We start from the raw sequence: 18,411 nt of genomic DNA on the forward strand, positions 1-18,411 counted from the left end.
TCAGCTCGGATTCCATCAGCGTGCAGTGGGACCACTGGGGAGTCCAGCTGGGTTTCAGAAGTGTGTGTGGACAGAGGAGAGACCAAACTCAGAGCATCATGACGATCTTGAAATACACCTGGTGAAAGGTAATGACCAGGGATATGGCGACAAGGAAACAAGTTGTAGAGGCAGTTTTGTGACAGAACCAACATGGCAGGCAGGGTGCCTGGGTGACTCAGTCGTGAAGTGTCTGCCTTTGACTCAGGTCATGATCCTGGGGTCCTAGGATGAGCCCCATATCAGGCTCTCTATTCACCGGGATGTCAGCTTCTCCCTCTGCTTGCCATTCCTCCTGCTTGTACTCTCTCTCTGTCAAATAAATAAATAAAATCTTAAAAAAAATACCACACAAAACAACCAACATGGCTGTCGTGAAGATTCAATCCCTGACTGTTGGGTCATTCAGCTGCTGTCACAGGGGTCCTTCCTGCCCAGCCAGCCCTGAGCCAGGTGTTACGTGTTCAGTGGGCAACAGGAAGTCTTTTTTTCCTTTTTAATAGACTTTATTTATTTATTTTTGAGAGAGAGAGAGAGAGCGCACGCATACATGTGAGTAGGGGAGGGACAGAGGGAGAGAGATTCCTAAGCAGACTCCGTACCCAGTACAGAGCCTGACCTAGGGCTCAATCCTGCAACTTGGAAATCATGACCTGAGCTGAAATCGAGAGTCAGATATTTAACTGTCTGAGCCACGCGGGCGCCCCAAGCTCTCAGTAAACCTTAATTACCACAGGAGACGTGCTACAGGAGTAGGAAGGAGCGCGGGCAGATGGAGGGATGAGCTTGGGTCAGGCTCTGCTCCCTGAGCCTGCGGAACCGCGGGGATGCCGATGCCCTCGCTGAGAGTGGAAACAGAGAGCTGGGAAGGGGATATGGGAGCTTCTGTTTTGTCTAAACTGAGGCTGAGACACCAGCAGGACGTCTCTGTGGCACCAGGGACGTGTGGTGCTGGAAGGTCTGCCGGGGCGGGCTCTCCCTGTCTTGTGCATGCTTTTGTCCCCAGACCATGGCATAGTGGGGGGCGCATGCTCAGTGCTCGGCCCTGACCCCCCCCCCCCGACCCTACCCAGGCCCAGCCCCTGCCCCTCTTCTCACATCCCGCCAGAGCAATTCTGGTGATGGCTCTTGCTGTTTTCCCGTCTCAAATCCACCAGCGCAGCCACCGCAGGTCTCGGAGCCTGCAAGCAGGGCACCAGGGCAGGAGAAGCAGACACAGGGCTGCATCTGGGCTGGAAGATGGGCAGAGCCCCTGGCCCCCCAGCAGCTTCCTGGGGAGGCCAGAGACATCAGAAGTGCAGGGACTCCGTGCCCACGGGCAAGAATCTGACCGACAGGGACAGGAGAAAGCAGAAACCTGCAGAGAGTTCACGCTCACCCACCACCCTGCCACCTGGTCATGAGACCTTTCTGAGCTGCACCCAGTCCCCACGGCCTTGCGGCGATGCCTGGGGAAGCGAGCCGCACAGGAGCTTGCTGCAAATGTGGCTTCGGCTCGAGTCACCTTCCTGTACGTTTTCCTTCTCTCTCTTCCTCACTGCCCTTTGTCTGCTCTTGTTTCCTCCACATTGAACTTCCCAGTTAAATGTTAAATAGAAGCTTCTGACTCAAGAATGAAAAAAAAAAAAAAAATTCCCTGTTAGGGAACTTGGGCCAGGATAGGGCTCCACAAATACGTGCTGGGTCCACGGGGGCATTAGAGGGCTTGAACTCCGGCTCCACCACGCAGGGAACGACTGAAGACTGAACACTTCCCTGGAAAAAGTCAGACATTTACAAACCGTCTGCTTGGAAAGGTCGACATGGGGGTTGTGTCCGTGGCTCAGACCCGCGCAAGAGGCACCTCATCTCCTAAGGGAAGGGGAGAGACAGGAGAGAGACGAAGGCAGAGGAGGAACTGGAAACATGCTCACATTTGAGAAGCAGGAGAAAGAAAAAGATCCCAGCCGCAGGCCTGCAGAGGCAGACGCCACTGGTGTTCATTCAGCCCCCCCCCACGTCAGGCCACCTGCAGATAACGTGTGGCCAGGGGTTACGGTTGAGCTGGTAGACAGAACTGACAACCAGACAGAGTTCCCGCCTTATGGAGCTTGAGTTGAATAGACGTGGGGGAGATGTCCTGCTGGTCCTTTCGCCTCCTTCAGATCTGCTGTGTCAGCGAGCTCGGCCACCCTCCTTGTGTCTGTGGGACACAAAGAATGACCCTGAGGTCCTAGGGCTGTGGGAACCACGAGACAGAAGGGATCCCCATTCTTGAGTTGTGCGACTCGTCCCTCGGACGGTTCACGTGAGAGAGACACTTTTACTGTGTCGAGGCACTGCGATTCGGGGTTTATCTGTTACAGTAGTTGGTGCTGCGTCATAACCTGGCGAGTGTTGGAAAAGCAAGAGGTGGATGGTGAAGCTGAGGAGCAGAAGCATGTTCTGGTCCCGAGGCCCGGCCTTGTGTGTCCTTCACACACCCCAGGTTTGTGGTCCGGGAGTAAGTTCTCCCATGTGTCTTTTCCCTCACCATCCCCGTGGGTACGATTCTTCTGGAAGAGCTGCCCAGCCAGGTGGCCGAGCCCTGCCCTCGAGCTTCACTTACAGAAGGGATCAGGCTTCACAGTCCTGAGACCTCTGACTCTCACCGCGAGACAGTCATCTGGTCACCCTCCTGTGGCAGATGCACGTGCCGGAGCTCCTCAGCCAAGAACACAGAAGCAGCAGGAAGAGACAGACGACAGGACATTGGGAAGGACAGAGGCAGGGTAGTCGGGGCGGTCTCAGCACTGTGGACTTGGGAGCTATCTCCCCGGGTGCCTGCCAGGCCCCAACGCCCGTCCTCCCTGTGGGGCCCCTCAACATCCAGCTTCCCAGGAGAGAGAGAGAGTCTGGTGGGCTGACTGAGGCCTGTGCCTGGAATGTGGATGCTAATGAAAGGACTGCCTGCCCGCCAGCCTCCCACAGAACAGGAGAGGGACCTGGGAACAGGAGAGGGAACAGGAGAGAGCACCTCCAAAGAGCTGATGCCCAGCCCAGACACAACAGGTTCCCTGGAACCCTCACAGTGAGGTCTTTCTTCCACAGACAGGAAGAGGCTGTCTGGAGCGTCTTGGGATCAGCAACCGGAGCGTCTTGGGATCAGCAACCGTGGACTTGTTGGTAGCAAATGCGTTTTTATTTTAAAAGGTAACTATTATTGGAAGGAATGACCAAAATCTACCTGTCTTCCTTGCCCTGGAGACATCCTGAACTGACAGATACCTGGGCTTGGGGGAAGGGGAATAAATTAGAAGCAGAGGGGATGCCCGGCTGGCTGAGTCGGTGAAGTGGCTGCCTTCAGCTCGGGTCATGATCCCAGGGTCCTAGGATAGAGTCCTGTATCAGACTCCTTGCTCGACTGGGAACCTGCTTCTCTCTCTGCCTGCCTCTCCCCCTGCTGGTGCATGCATGCTCTTTCTGGCAAATAAATAAGTGAAACCTTAAAAAAAAAATTAGCAATGGGGATGAGAGGCCTGGAGACGTGGATTCTAATTTCACTATTACTTTTGACAAGTCATTTCATTATTTCATCACTCCAATTTCCTCATTTAGAGAACGGGGTAATCTAATTTACAGATTTTTTTTTTTTTTTTTTTTTGAGTGGGGAAAACAAAGAGAAAAAAGGGAAGAAGTACAAAATACCAAAAGCTCCTGAAAGGACTTCCATAAGCCGAAAATAAATACATAAGAGCCGCTGGTTAGTGACGCATCTGTTAGAGGTTGAATTGTGTTTCCCCCAAATACATGTTGAGTCATAAGCCCCAGTCCCTCATTTGGAAAGAGGGTCTTGGAACATGCAGTTAGTTAAGTTGAGATGAGCTCGTACTAGAGTAGGGAGGCCCTTAGCCAATAGAAGAGAAGAGAAGAGACAAAAAGACAGATGCACAAGGGACCACCCGGCAGAGACTGAGGTGTGGTCGCTGTAAGACAAGGAACATGAAGGGCTGTCAGCCCTCTCACGAAGCTTGGGAGAGGCAAGAAATATTCTCCCCTATGGGTTTCAGAGAGATAATGGCCCTGTTGAGCCCTTAATCTTGGATTTCTAGCTTCGGGAGCCTGTGAGCTGGTCCGTTCCTGTAGCTTTAAGCCACCCTGTTGTGGCACTGTTTCATGGAAGCTCCAGGGAACTGAATACACATCCTTTAACGGATTCCCAAGGTGCCGCAAAGCTTGGCCAAAGCTCTTGACCTACCACTGAGGAGAGGTTTGTGACCTAAGATCAGACATGGGACACGGGACAAGGACCCGAGTTTCAGGGGTAACAGCACGGATATGAGGGTCACAAAGAGCAAAGGTCAGGTTTGGGAAGCCCATGGGGCTAAGCTGGTGCCGAACCAGCAGAGTTTAGTCCACATGGATGGAAAGCATCACTTCTGCCTGGAGAGACAGCGCGCTCAGAGCAGAACTGGCTCTCGGCAGCCTCGGGCCTGCTCTCACTTCCTGCGGGCACAGAGCCAGCACCGCCCTCATGCCCCAGGCCTCCAGCACTCAGGCCCCAGGGCCTCAGGGACATGGAGGCACATGCAATCCATCGGGAGAGCCCGCTGCACGGAGATCGCGTTTAGGGAGCAAGCCTGCTGGGATGCTATGTGCCGGTGACCTCCCACATGGCTCTTGGGTGCTTGTTTTAGAGGCGTCATAAAGCTTTTTTGCTCTAGGCCCTTCTGCTCATGCTGAGTGTGGGTCTGGTCCCTGGGTGATGATGCGTGTTTACACATAGGCACTGTAGCTGTTGGATCCTCAGAATAACCCATGAGGTGGTTACTGTTAACATGCCCATTTTACAGATGAAGGAACTGAGGTGCGGAGCTCCCACAACTGGTATCGAGAAGCCAGCCCAGGCCTGTACGACTCCGGAGCCTGCAATTCTGACTGCTCTAGTATATTCCTTTGATAGTTTATTTGGATCAGGCTGTTCTGAATTAACTCTGGAAGTAATAATTTAGTAAAAAAAAAAAAAAAAATGAACAAAACCAAAAAAGTGTGTGTGTATATCTGTGAAGCCGGGATCACCATGACTTCATACTTTAAATATGAAGGGGGAGGGGAGCTAACATGATGAGCTAAGTCCTTCCATCCAGGAAAACCCATAGCTCTGGGAGGTGGGCATCTCAGAGACATGAAGTCACTAGCCAAGGTCACCAGATTGATCCGGGCAGGGCACAAATGCGAATCCAGGTTTAAGTTCAAATGCAAACCTGGTATGTCTTTCATGACCTCTGTGCCAAAAGTGACAGTTGGGATCTGTCCCACCGATCATAGAGTAACTCACTTAGTGCCTGGCACAAAATACTTATGGGATTGGGTTGGATTAAACCCAAATAAATCTAATGTTCATTAAGAGAGGATCTGATCAATAAATAGACACCGTGCAGATGTTCAAAGACGTTCCAAGAGCTGACTGTGCTGATGTGGAATCTGTTACATGAGCAGTTTAGACACAAGAGTGTGTAGCATCACCCCCCCCCCAATTTTTGTTTATTCATTTGAGGGAGAGGGAGCACATGAAAGTGAGAGCATGAGCAGGGGATGCGGCAGAGGGAGAGGGAGCAGCAGACTCCTCAATGAACAGAGAGCCCGATGTGGGACTCGATCCCAAGACCCTGGGATCATGACCTGAGCTGAAGACAGATACTTAACTGACTGCGTCACACTGGCACCCCATGATTCCTTTTTTTTTTTTTTTTAAGATTTTATTTATTTATCAGAGAGAGATGGGGGCAGAGAGCAAGCACAGGCAGACAGAATGGCAGGCAGAGGCAGAGGGAGAAGCAGGCTCCCTGCCGAGCAAGGAGCCCGATGTGGGACTCGATCCCAGGACGCTGGGATCATGACCTGAGCCGAAGGCAGCTGCTTAACCAACTGAGCCACCCAGGCGTCCCCCATGATTCCTTTTTTTTGCAGGAAAAAAATAATTCCTTACCTATGGCTATCTCTGTGTATACAAAGTCTGCATAAAACAACTTCAAATTAATAATAATGCTTATCTTTGAGGGTTAGGATCATTGAGGACTTTCACTTCATTTTTAATAAGAAAATCCTTGAAGATAGTTGAATTTTGCAAAAAGCAAGAGCAAAAGGAAGGAAAAGAAAGTCATGTTGTTCCTGGTGACACTAGATCCCCCCAGAATAGATTCCACCATCCCACCAGGATGCAACTTGGACCTGGATTTACCAGGTCAGCTCCCTCAGGATGGGCCCTGTGGCCCCATCGGAGAAAAAGGTTCATTCAGAGCCCCTCTCTCCCCATAGCCACTCCTTGCACATTCTGAAATATTTTCATTTACAATAAACTTAAGAGCGCACAACCAGGAACCAGGATTCCTTGGGACTGTGCCTGGAACATCTTTTCATATTGGGGTCAAGTCAAAAGTTCACAGAAACTACCTTGAAAGGGCACCTTCTGGCTAAGTGTGGGGTGCTTTGAATGTTGACAAGACTACAGTAAGTTGAAGCACACTCACTTTTCTGAAAGCCGGTAAATAAAGGGAAAAAGCCAAGTAAGCTTGCCTTTTCTATATGAACTATACCTAACAGTAAGCAAATAGTTGATGAACACATTTTTTTTTTTTTTTAACAGAACAGCTCTGACCAAAACAAAACAAAACAAAAAAACCCAGGTGAAAAAAAATTAGAATTCGAAAAAAAATCTGTTTTGCAGCCCTAATGATAGTGTGGATCTCGGCCATGATAATTAGTGGTTGCTGAAATCTTTGGGTGAAATGCTGAAGGAAATCGCTCATGGATGGATGTGTGAGCCCAACAGCTCCCGAACCCACTCATCAGTCCTAACCTTGTGAGTAAAGAGGCTCTAGGCATGATCTGCCTCCTGATGGGCTGCTAGGGAATGTGCCCGGCACTGTGGCCAGGCTCTAGAGCCCACAGCCATTTTGTAGGAAAGATGGACTCAGAGAGCCACATCGCTGGACATCTCGGGCTTTCAACCTGCAAAATTCAGAATGCGGTCGACTAGAGACAGTTCAAATTTGAATTTTACTTGCATCCTGATACACACAAGTCACCGATAAAAATGACCCAACATTTCCCCGACAATGGGGGAACATCTGAACACCGATTGCCTATTTAAGAGTATTACAAGGATTTATGGATAAATCTTGGATGTGATGATTTATGATGTGATGCCAGGAATTTGCTTCCGGATAATGCAAGCAGGTGGGCTGGGGAAAGGAGAGGTGGCGGGTACTGATACAACAGGCCTGGCCACGTGCAGGTCATCTCTGTGTACAATCTTTGCTTGCGTACATGTCTGGAGGTTTCCAAAAGGCAATGTTAGCAACAATAGGAAGCATTACACCTTAATGTTTCCATCATGATGGCAGTGGAGGTGGGTGCACGCGGGTGTGTGTGAGGTGTGTGTGAAGTGTGTCAGTGTGTGCGTGTGTTCTTACTCTCTTTGGACCTAATTCAAGTTGCAGCTCTAGAACTGTAGCTTCCTGAAAATGACTTTTTGATCTTCCATGAAGGGTGCCCCAACCCAACGGGCGCAGCTGGATTTCCAAGGGGTGTCAGACACGCAGGCACAGGCACAAGGCTGTTACTTAGGGGACTGCCGGAGCCAGCCCAACACGGTTATTCCCACGATCAAAGACCGAGTAGAACTGCCGAATGAAGACATCTCCCAGGATCCAGAGGGGCCCAGCGGGAGGCTGGATGTCAAGCCCTTGAAAGCCGCTGCTGCAGAACTCCATTCCATCCACAAAGTCCTGGGGAGGGGAAGGAGGTGTAAGTGACGTAGAGGGAGAATAGGGAAGTAGGAGGGCTGTACTGTGTGGTAGTGGTGGTGACTATACCGAATGGCCTTGGACAGTCACAGTGTTGGCTCGTTTTGATCTTCCTCCTGCTCTACACCCCTCCACTTGTTTGCTCAGCAAAGTGTCTGCACAGTCTCATATATGTGGACCTGGGCTTCTAAGTTTTACAATTCTGAGACTAGTTCACCTCTCATACATGCCCCCTGCCTCCCATTTTACAACTGGAAAAAGCGAAACCTTATTGCATGACTGCAAGAGCAAAAGGGTTGGCTTTAAAAGATCTTGGTTTAAATTCCGATTTCTTTAGTTTCTAGGGAAGCGCAACTTCGTTTTTTAAGGAGAGAAATTACACAGCTGTTTTCTTGATGTTCTGGGGGAGAACAAGGCAGGTAGGCATCCAGTGTCCTGTGGAAAGAGTGTTACTTCCCCCAAACTTACTTTTCAGTTTGACAGAAACTTGGGGTCTACTAGGCAGGTGTGGTCTTTCCAACAACTCTTTGAGATTTGAGGTTGCTGATGAGTGTCTGGGAAGTTTACAGAGGGCTTAACGCACCTTCTGGGGAGGAAGGGGATGACCACGCAATGCTGTTACAGGATCCTTGGCTGACTGAGGGGGCTCTGAGTGAAATCTGCTGGGCACCACGCTGGGCAATGGGAAGGAAGTGGGGTGGGCAGGGACTCACACAGGGTGCAGGTGGGAGAGACTGGGGGTAATGGGGGGCCAGTGGGTATATAGGCTGATGAGCTTGGCACAGCTAGTGTCTAGCTCGTCCCCAGTGTGGTGTTCATAGTGGCATCTCCAGAATCCCTTTGTCGGAGAAGCTTAGGGGGCTTGACATGAAGCTGTGTTTTAAAGCAAAAATTTGTTTTCTTAGTAGTGCAATTGCTGGATCATAGGGTTGTCCTATCTGAGGACCCTCCATACTGTTTTCTAGAGTGGCTGCACCAGTTTGCAATCCCATCATCAGTGCAAGAGGATTCCCTTTTCTCCACATCTTCTCCAATGCCTGTTGTTTCTTGCCTTGTTGATTTTAGCCATTCTGGTATGTGTGAGGTAACATCTCATTGTAGTTTTGATTTGCATTTCCATGATGATCTGTGATGTTGAGCATCTTTTCATGTGTCTGTTGGCCAACTGGATGTCTTCTTTGGAGAAATATCTATTTGTGCCTTCTGCCCATTTTTAATTGAATTGTTTTTTGGGTGTTGAGTTTTATAAGTTCTTTATATATTTTGGATACTAACCCTTTATTGGATACATCATTTGCAAATATTTTCTCCCATTTTATAGACTGCCTTTTAGTTCCATTGATTGTTTCCTTTACCATGCAGAAATTTTTTACTTTGGTGAGTTTCCAATAGTTTATTTTTGTTTTTTGTTCCCCCTTTGCCTCAGGAGACGTATCTAGAAAGAAGTTGCTGTGGCCAGTGTTAAAGAGGTTATTGTCTGTGTTCTCTTCTAGGATTTTTATGCAACTGCACTACTAAGTATTTATCCAAAGCATACAAACATACTAATTCAAAGAGATACATGCCCCCCGATGTTTATAGCAGCATTTTCCACAATAGACAATAGCCAAGTTGCAGAAACAGCCCAAGTGTCCACAGACTGATGAATGGATAAAGAAAATGTGGGATATATATATATAAATAGATGAATATTACTCAGTCATAAAAAGTCTTGCCATTTGCGATGTTGTGGATGGAGCTAGAGGGTAAAATGCTAAGCGAAGTCAGTCAGAGAAAGACAATTATGATATGATCACATTCACTTGTGGAATTTAAGAAAGAAAACAAATGAGCAAAGAGGAAAGGAGAGAGAGAAAGAGAGGTGAACTAAGAAACAGACTCTTAACTACGGAGAACAAACTGATGGTTACCAGAGGGGAGTTGGGTGGGGGGATGGGTGAGACAGGTGCTGAGGATGAAGGCGGGCACTTGTGTTGACTACTGGGTGGTATGGAAGTGGTGAGCCGCCATATTGTAACACCTGGATCTATTATTGCCCTGTATGTTAACTAACTGGAATTTAAATAAAAACTTTAAAAGAACATTTGTTTTCACTTGCACTGTCTTTATGCTTGGCGGCTTGGGGAAGGGGTTAATGGAGATCAAGGTGTGGGGGGTAGTTAAGTCTCTGAAGTGTCTACACTTTAGCACCTCCATTCTGATGCAATCACCCTGGGCCTTTGGGTGACTTTCTGGTAAAATCTGTATGTTGAGTGTCACCAAAGGACCGCATGTGACATTGAAAATCTGGGCCAACTGTCGTGTGAAGAGATCACAGGTTTCCCCCAGGAATTCTCTTTCTGGGGAATTCTACCTCTCCCTACAAACTTAGGAATCTACTGCAGTGAAAGACATTTACTTGTCTGAGGAGAATGTTCATCTGAATGCGATTACAACCTCATTCTGTCCCTCCTTCCCAAGTAGCTCGTATCTTGAGCCTCCTAACTTTCCGGGGCTCGATATCCTCATCCACAGAATGGGATAATAATATCCAATCCTACTGGGTGTTTGAGGGGCTAAAGTTTTGGCCGTTAAAAAGTCTACAATCCTGTCAGAATACGTCACTAAATGGCTTGTCCAAGGTTTGCTGCTGCTTCGTGGCAGGACGGGAACTGAGAGAGAATCAGCCTGGCCACCATCTTTCCACCACAGGCAGCTCTGTCCTTTCTGGAGGGAACGCCCCTTCAGTGCAGGAAAAGATGGGAGGGGGGCTCGGGGTAAATGCAGCCTGAGTGCAGGCGACTGAAAAGAGGAAGTGGTGGGCTGGTGGGGGAGGCCCTATGACTTGCAGAATAAGGAAACAGTTCTTACCAGCAGGGTATAGGCGGTTGGTTGGAGGGTGTAGGAGACGCCATTGATGGTGAAGGTGACATCCGGCATGACGTTGAGGTTGGCACACTCCACCCCGTACTAAAACACAACACAGAGGCCTTTAGAGGCCTTCCCCCTCTCCCGCTCCCGCCTCTTCCCTACCCAGCAGGCACGGACTTCTCCATCCATGGGTTCTGCTCCAATGGCCTTCTGCAGCTGCTTGATTTTGTCCGAGGGGCCTGTGATGAGGGAAGTCCCCGTGTCCACGATGGCCTGGCAGCCCTCGGAGCAGAACATCACGGCGCCTCCCACCTGGATTCTGAGGACAAAAGAAATGTCATCAGCCAACCCCTCACCCCGTCTCCACCCCATCAGTCCCCCTTCCCCTCGGCCATGGAGTTCCCCAGGCTCCCCAGCGGCTCTCACCCTCTGCCGGGCTCTCAAACATACAGTAATGATACCCAGTCTGATGGTCTCACCCATCAATATTTGTCAGTTTTTCTGTAACTGAGATCCATAACTGGAAATACATTTACTTTTAGACTCCGTACACATACACACACACACAATATAAAAATTTCACAAAATAGGGCTTAATCTTAGTATGTGAAGTGCACTCTGATATCTTCTATTTTATTCCATCTCATTAAAAATATATGTCATGATCCCCTAAAATGAGACCATGACCCAGAAGTGGGTTAGCCCCGCTGGCTTGAAAAACCCTGAGCAGACAGTGAGCCCTGAGGCTTTCCACTGTTCTGTCCCTCGTGGCTCGCACAGGCTCTCACCTTACAGAAACATGTCCTTGGCAGAATTGAAGCGTGAATTGCATTTCTTTAAATTCCTGCATTATCTGAGACAGTGCTCAGTATGTGACGGGCATCTGGTCCCATGTCCCTGATTGCTCCATGCCCCCCCCCCCCAATGTCTGCATGTATGTAAGTCAAGGTCCAGTCCAGGCCACCTCCTCCGGGAAACCCCTGCTTGAGCAGAATAGGAGCTGTCCCGCCCCGTCTGCTGGGCCACTTTGGCGGTCTTTCAGACCACTGACCACCATGCATTTCACGATGGTAGTGGGACGTGTGTGTGTGTGTGTGTGCGCGCGCGTGTGTGTGTGATCTTCCGGACATACTTCGTGGAGGCAAAATCTGAGTCTGGTTCATTCCTGCACCCTGTGTCACCCACCCCAGGCCTTGTGTGTGAATTAATGTGAAACGAGCCTCGGATAATTGGCGGAGGGTTTGTATTTATCGTGTTGACTTGAGGGCGCAGCACGTGGACCAGGAGGGAAGCTGAGAGGTGGTACCACATACCCATTGGCCTGGCAACCGCGGCCCCCTCCTGCACCTCCACATTTCCAGCCCCATGCGGCAAGCGCCCCTGCCCCCCACTCCTCTCCTGGGGACCAGCACGCTGATTCAGGTCAACTCACTGAACCCGATTTGCCTCGAGCCCGTCTTGAGTTCTTGCCTCGTACCGTAACTACGTTGGGGAGAATACTCACGCATCCAGGGCAATCTGCCAGTAGCCTTGCTTGGTGACAGGGACCCAGTTCAGATTCCCAGAAAAATGGGAGTGGTCATAGCCTCCAAAAATGAGTTCGCTCCCCGCACCGCCTTCTGGGTCACTACACGGAAAGAAAGGCAGATCGTCGGGGAAGGGCCACTGGGATAGTGTGGGAACAAGCTGGTCGCCTACCTCAAGCATCTAGACAGGCAGAAATATCAGCCCGGGCTTTGAGATCAGGGCTCCTGATTACTGCAAGTTGATTAATCTGGGCCTTTTTGAGCAAAAGGTTGAAGTATAGAAATAGCTCTGCCTGATCGCTGGTGGACGTCTTCTTGTTTCTTTGATAAAAGGGCAAGGGAGGAAATAGATGGGGACCGCTGCTCCGTCATGCAGAACCGAGGCTAGGACCACTGGGGTGTGCACACACCACGTGACTTACATGCTCCCCCCCCCCCCCCCAAAGCCTTTTCCCCTAAGTATCTTTCCCACTTTTGTTTTGATGGTGCCTGGAGTTTCCGTATGACTCATCCCAGCGACCCAAGGTAAGGAAGACTTCATGGGAATGCAACATGACTGACTAGAGCTGGAAAATCTATTTACTTTCCTTGGTGTTCCCGGTGCCTGGCACTGTGGTCGGCATGTAATAGGGACTTGATAAATATTTATTCACTGCACAAACAAAGAGCCAATCCCAGAGATTCCTCCCATTGGCTCAGTGCACTACAGTTTACAAAGTAAGGCAAACCTCGTTTCTTCAATGCCCAGAGAGGGCAAGCCCAAGGTCACGCAGCTGGTAATAGGAGAAGCAAGGGACCCACGCCAGGCGTCTGACTGCAAATGCTGATGCTCCCTTGGCTGCACCATGTTATCTCCCTGGGGTTGTCACTGAACTTCACCTTGGTTGGCTTGACGGGCCTACCTGCTCATGTACACGGAAAACATGGGTATATCCACCAGGTTCTGCGCCATCATGTTGTCGAACACCGGGGTCACCCCTCCCACAGCCAAGGAGGGGTAGCCCAGGCCCAGAATGCCATCAAACTCCGCGTTCACAAAGGTCTGGCCGGGCTCCGTGACGCTCTCTCCAAATTGCTGTCCGACCACAACCAGTCCTTCCACCTGACAGGAGAGAGCCCGAAAGAAAACTGCACGGGAGTTCTCCGGCACAGTCTCAGATTCCCGGATTCTCCCTCTGGTCTGAAGCGCATTCTTCCCCCACCCAGCTTCCCTTGATTACATGAGCCCAGGGGTTTCACCACGTTCCCACACCCTCAATGTTCTTTATGTAAACTTTTTTTTTTTTAATTGAAGTTTAGGGGTGCCTGGGTACCTCAGTGGGTTAAGCCTCTGCCTTCGGCTCAGGTCGTGATCTCAGGGTTCTGGGATGGAGCCCCGCATGGGGCTCTCTGCTCAGTGGGGAGTCTGCACCCCCCCATCCCCCCGCTCCACCTGCCTCTCTCTGTGTACTTGTGATCTCTCTCTCTCAAGTAAATAAAATCTTTTTTAAAAAAATATAAGTTTAGGGGCGCCTGGGTGGCTCAGTGGGTTAAGCCGCTGCCTTCGGCTCAGGTCATGATCTCAGGGTCCTGGGATCGAGTCCTGCATCGGGCTCTCTGCTCAGCAGGGAGCCTGCTTCCCTCTCTCTCTCTCTGCCTGCCTCTCCAACTACTTGTGATTTCTCTCTGTCAAATAAATAAATAAAATCTTTAAAAAAATATATATATATATAAGTTTAATGCAGAAATCCTAAGTGTATAGTTCGGTGAGTTTTCACAAACTCACCCTGGTCAGCGAGCTCCCAGACCAGAAGCCGCTTTAGGCATGCTGCTAACTGGTTGTACCTTTCCTCAAAAACACCCGTCTGCTGGCTTCCAGGTACTATGTTGTAATCTCGTTCACTGTCAGTATCCCATGGTATGAATACACTGTCATTATCCATTCTACCACTGTTGGGAATTTGGGTTGTTTCCTGTTTAGACTATGGCTAACAGTGCTGCCTGGACATGTCCTCTGGTGGACACGTGCGCAGACCTCTGTTGGACATATCCATGCCTAGAGGTAAAACATCTACAGTGTATTGTAAGTTTGATAATGTGTGAGGTCAGAGTCAAGATTTTTTTTTTAACTTTAATTTTAGTTTAATTTAACTATGTGGACCTTGCACTGTATTTAATAAATACACTCTCATTTCCTCCCCTGCAGTTTTCATGGTCAACAGAATTCAGAGTAGTTTCTGAATTTTCCATTTTGTTCCTTTTGTCCTTTGGCTTACCTTGCGCCAATACCACACTGCCTCGATTACTACAGCTTTAAAGTAAGCCTTGATATTTGTAGTGTTTTCCTTCATCTAGGCTGTCTTGGCGTATTATGTATCCACATACATTTTAGAATTAGCTCATCAATTTCTAATAAAAATCATTATTGTTTTGACCAAGGTGACATTAAAACATATAAGTGGATTTGAAAAAGTTTGACTTGTCTATAATACTGGGTCATGAAATACTTAGTCATTTTCAATTTATGTAGGTCTTCCTTAATTTCACTCCCTAATGTTTTGCAGTTTTTAGAGTGAAGATCTTGCACATTTTTTGGGTTAAGTTTACTTGTAGGTATTTGATGTTTCTGATGTAATCACAAATGTCTCTGAAATCTATTTTCCATTTGTTTTTCCCTGATATTCAGAAATAGAAATGATTTTGTTAATCTAGTATTCAGCAATTTTGCTAAATAATTATTAAACCCAAAGGGTCTGTACATATTTTCGGACTTTTTACATATAGCACCTTGTTATATGTGAATAATGACAATAGAGTTTCTTCTTTTACAATCTTAAGGCCCCTAGTTTCTATTTTCTCGCCTTACTGCACTGAGAGCATCTTTGACTCATTCTTCTTCTTTTCTTCTTCTCCTTCTTCAGGCTTCCCTCTCCTTCTTCCCTCTAATTCCGCCCTCTTCTTCCTTCCTCTCCTTCCTTCTTGCCTTAACTCATTCCCTGTGCACCGTATCTCGGTGGAATTTGTCCTTGCTGCCACTCTAGAACCCAGGACCCTGAGCAGACTGGCCCGCGGCCATGATCTCAAGCAGGAAGCACTACTCCCGCCTGGCCGGGCTTCTCCCTTTCCCTGGAAGCCAATTCCTTGTTTCCTCCTCTTCCTGAGGCAGATCTGAATGTGTTCCCCTAATGGCTCTGAAGAATATTCTGTTTCCCAAGCTTCTGTCCAAAAGAGAAGAGATGAAGGAATTGTACTCACATTGACTTGGTCAGCTCCGAGGATTCCAGACAAGCTCCCGGTCCCATACTGAATGGAGAAATGACTCCCCAGTGTGCTGTATGTACTGGACTGGGAAGGGTAGAACCTGGTGTGTGTCTCTGGAAAAGCAAGGATGCTGCTGTTGCCTGGGCTGCCAGCTCACTCCCTTTTTCCTGCCCTGATACCCCACAGATGCAAGCTCTCTTCCCTCAACTCCCAAGATGGAGTGGAGGCCTCTAGAAAGGTTGGCCATGACCCACCTTAGTTAGTTACTTGTAGGCCACATGTGGTGGCCTAATCAGAGACCAACTAGTCATCTCTGGGCAAACATGACCACCCACAGTGACCTCATGAGGCACACTGAGATAAGTGTCCTGTATCAGATGCCAGCAGAAGTCTCTGTTGACTAGTGTGGTTCCAAGCCTGACATTCAAAAGAAACCCAGGGGTAAACAAACCCCACTCTAGGCAACGATTCTCAACTCCTTGCTTAGCCTGCAGACACCTAATCCTGAGGTTTTCCGAGACATCGTGTCTCTAGAACTTATCCAGAATAGACTAGGGCATCTGTCTTTAGCTCTACCCTTTCCAATGCTAACAAAGACGCCCGAGTTACCTCTGGGCCAATGGACCCACCCCTATATTGTGCTCCACCAGTCAAACCTCTGATATCCTGGGATGGGCCACCAAACCCTCTTGAAGCAGGTGAATAGGCAGCCTTGGAACCCAGCCCACCTACCTGCCCAGAAACAGGCATTTGAATGGCACTCTCCCTACCCCCAACATTCTTTTGGGTGTTCCAAAGAGAGTGAGTCATTGTGTATTCAAAGATTTGTACTGAGTTTGTATTTTCAGTGGCTGAGTTTTCTCCTATTAATTCTGATCTGTATGAGAGTTGCTAGCTTGGCTAGCAGTCAATTTTAGCTCTCTCCCTGGCCCAGCACTGTCTCTACCAGAGGCACTGCCCGGGCAGACTCGAGGTGGAGAGGGGAAGGTGGTGTGGCATGCATGCCAGTTTCTGGAAGTAAGGGCCCCTCCCCCAGAGTGCCAGACCCCAGCTGCCATTCCCTGCTGGGGCTCCCGGCCCTACTTACTGCAGGCTGGGCTGGTGCAGTACACAGAGGGGACCCAGAGGTTGGAGGAGCCAGTGTCGAAGATGACTGTGAAGTTTTGCGGCGGAGAGCCGACGGAGATGGTGCCGAAGTATTCCATCTGCAGGGGAGGGAGGGAAGGCAGCAGAGGGTGGGCGTGGGAAAGGGGAAGGTGCTCTCCAGGGGGCCTTGGGAGAGCTCTCTGGGACCAGAGCCTGGGTTAGCACGGACTGGAGCTCACAGAGCCTGGGGAGTGGCAACGGAAGGTAGGAGGAGCAGACACAGGGGACATCAAGTCTCCTGCACTTCTTTAGCTCTCATTCGCATTATTTCTCTTAATTGCTTTATGAGCAAGACCGAGGACTTGTAATGCCTTTGTTCTACAATCAGGGAGTGGAAGCTCATGAAAGTTAAATCATTTGGCCAAGGACACAGAGCAGGACCCTTCTGTTTGGGAGACCTTTTCTTCTGCAGAGAGCTCTGCCCATTTGGACGCATCGGGGCTTGCTCGGTCATATCCACGGGGACACAGGGGGTCGGTCCCTATGGGTTATCCTAGAAGAGAAATCCTCCCTGGCCTTCAGTGTCACTGACCTGACACTGGCCATGCCCAGGGGCCAAGCCATCCCCCCCCCCTCCCCCTTCCCCAGCCCCTGCCCCAGGAGTGCCTCACATCCAAGTAGTTGATGAGGGGCTCGTTGGCATCCTGGTTCATTGCGCAGGACTCAGTGAACTGGATCATATCCAAATTCTGGGATTTCCAGAACTCAGAGAGCTGGCCCCGTGCCCGCAGCTTCTTCCGGAGGGACTGTCGCCTCTTGAGGGGCACCCTGAGGACAGAGCCCATGTGAGACACAGGTGCAGCTCTGCCTCAGACCCTCCCCCTCCCTACCCCATTCTTCCAGAGGTAAACAGGGAAATTACACAGGAGGAGGTCTGCAAGGCAGCAGAGTTGCCAGAATTGGCCACAGTTTGGCCAGAATTCGTGCCCTCTCTGCCCCTGGCCTATCAGTCTTGTTTCTGCTCCTTAAAAGTCTTAGAACCTTAGACTTGAAGTGGCCCCTCCCTCTCAGACATGAGCTCTTCGAGGTCGTCTAGGAAAACGGTCCGCGTTGTGTGTGAACCTCTTAAAGGATTGATTTAAAGGGAGAGAAAGACTCCTGGGGGCAGCCACGGTCATTCCCTCGGGGACATGCTCGGTCCTTCGAGCCCCCAACCCCAGCAGCAGGCTCCCGCTCTCCACTAGTGTGAGAAGCTCCCTGGGGCTTGGCCAGGGAGTTCCGTCAGAGGTCGCGGCAGAGGGATGGTTTGTCATGGGCTAGAGGTCAAGGCCAACACAGGACGGCCGCTTCCCCCAGCCCTTCGTTCTCCTCTTTATTTCCCCGTCAGCTTTTCTCGAGGGTAGCCCTAAGCTCGGGCGCAGGCAGCAGCGCCCGCTGGACCGGATCTGGGGACGGGCTTGGGGGATGGTGGGTCTGGGGACAGACAGGGTGCTGGGGACGTGGCCTCACCTGTGGAGCCGCTGTTGAGCCAGCCCCAAGTCCAAGAGCACCAGCAGCAAAAGAATGAGTGTCTTCATCATGGGCCCTGCCGGCAGCTTCCTCCTTGCTCGGCCGTGGCCTTCCCCGGTCCCTCTCCTTTCCTCTCTCCCGCAAGCCAGCGGGGACGAATCGCGCGAACTCTCGGATCTGATCTGCCCTGCCCAACCCAGCCTGAGGACCCAATGATAAGGCCTCTTGCGTCAATGGCCAGGCCCAGAACAAACAGAGCGAGCATGACGGGGTGTTTCCCTTCCTCCCCTCCGCCCCCCTTTCCCTCCTGCAGGGGCCGGGGCGCAGGCTTCGTGGGTCTGGGGTGGGACTTGGGGGTCTGCGCACCCTCTAAGAGAAGGATGGCAGCGCAGGTT

The 18,411-nt window shown here is 50.1% G+C and overlaps 1 protein-coding gene and 1 long non-coding RNA gene across 2 annotated transcripts; one reads left to right on the top strand and one right to left on the bottom strand.

Annotated features, from left to right (window-relative positions):
- Positions 1–1,722: 1,722 nt before the first annotated feature.
- Positions 1,723–5,026, top strand: LOC101687144. The gene is made up of 3 exons (XR_199721.3): positions 1,723–2,506; positions 3,109–3,210; positions 4,851–5,026. It is a non-coding gene; the product is annotated as an uncharacterized LOC101687144 (long non-coding RNA).
- Positions 5,027–7,037: 2,011 nt separating this feature from the next.
- On the bottom strand, positions 7,038–18,201 carry CTSE (cathepsin E). The gene is made up of 9 exons (XM_045081111.1): positions 18,017–18,201; positions 17,179–17,335; positions 16,509–16,626; positions 15,416–15,534; positions 13,084–13,283; positions 12,160–12,282; positions 10,833–10,974; positions 10,656–10,754; positions 7,038–7,787 (listed from the first exon to the last, which is right to left on the bottom strand). Exons 1-9 carry the CDS (start codon positions 18,085–18,087, stop codon positions 7,623–7,625), a joined length of 1,194 nt encoding a protein of 397 aa, XP_044937046.1. The 5' UTR covers positions 18,088–18,201; the 3' UTR covers positions 7,038–7,622.
- Positions 18,202–18,411: the final 210 nt, after the last annotated feature.

Source organism: Mustela putorius, unplaced genomic scaffold, assembly GCF_011764305.1.
Source record: "Mustela putorius furo isolate JIRA1106 unplaced genomic scaffold, ASM1176430v1.1 tig00000508_pilon_pilon_pilon, whole genome shotgun sequence".
Lineage (NCBI taxonomy): Eukaryota > Metazoa > Chordata > Mammalia > Carnivora > Mustelidae > Mustela > Mustela putorius.

Coding starts and splice junctions, on each gene's coding strand:
- CTSE (XM_045081111.1), bottom strand. CDS start 18,087: ATGATGAAGACACTCATTCTTTTGCTGCTGGTGCTCTTGGACTTGGGG. Junction 12,283..13,083: donor TTTTCCGTGTACATGAGCAG/GTAGGCCCGTCA, acceptor CTTTCCGTGTAG/TGACCCAGAAGGCGGTGCGG. Junction 10,975..12,159: donor TGGCAGATTGCCCTGGATGC/GTGAGTATTCTC, acceptor TTTTGTCCTCAG/AATCCAGGTGGGAGGCGCCG.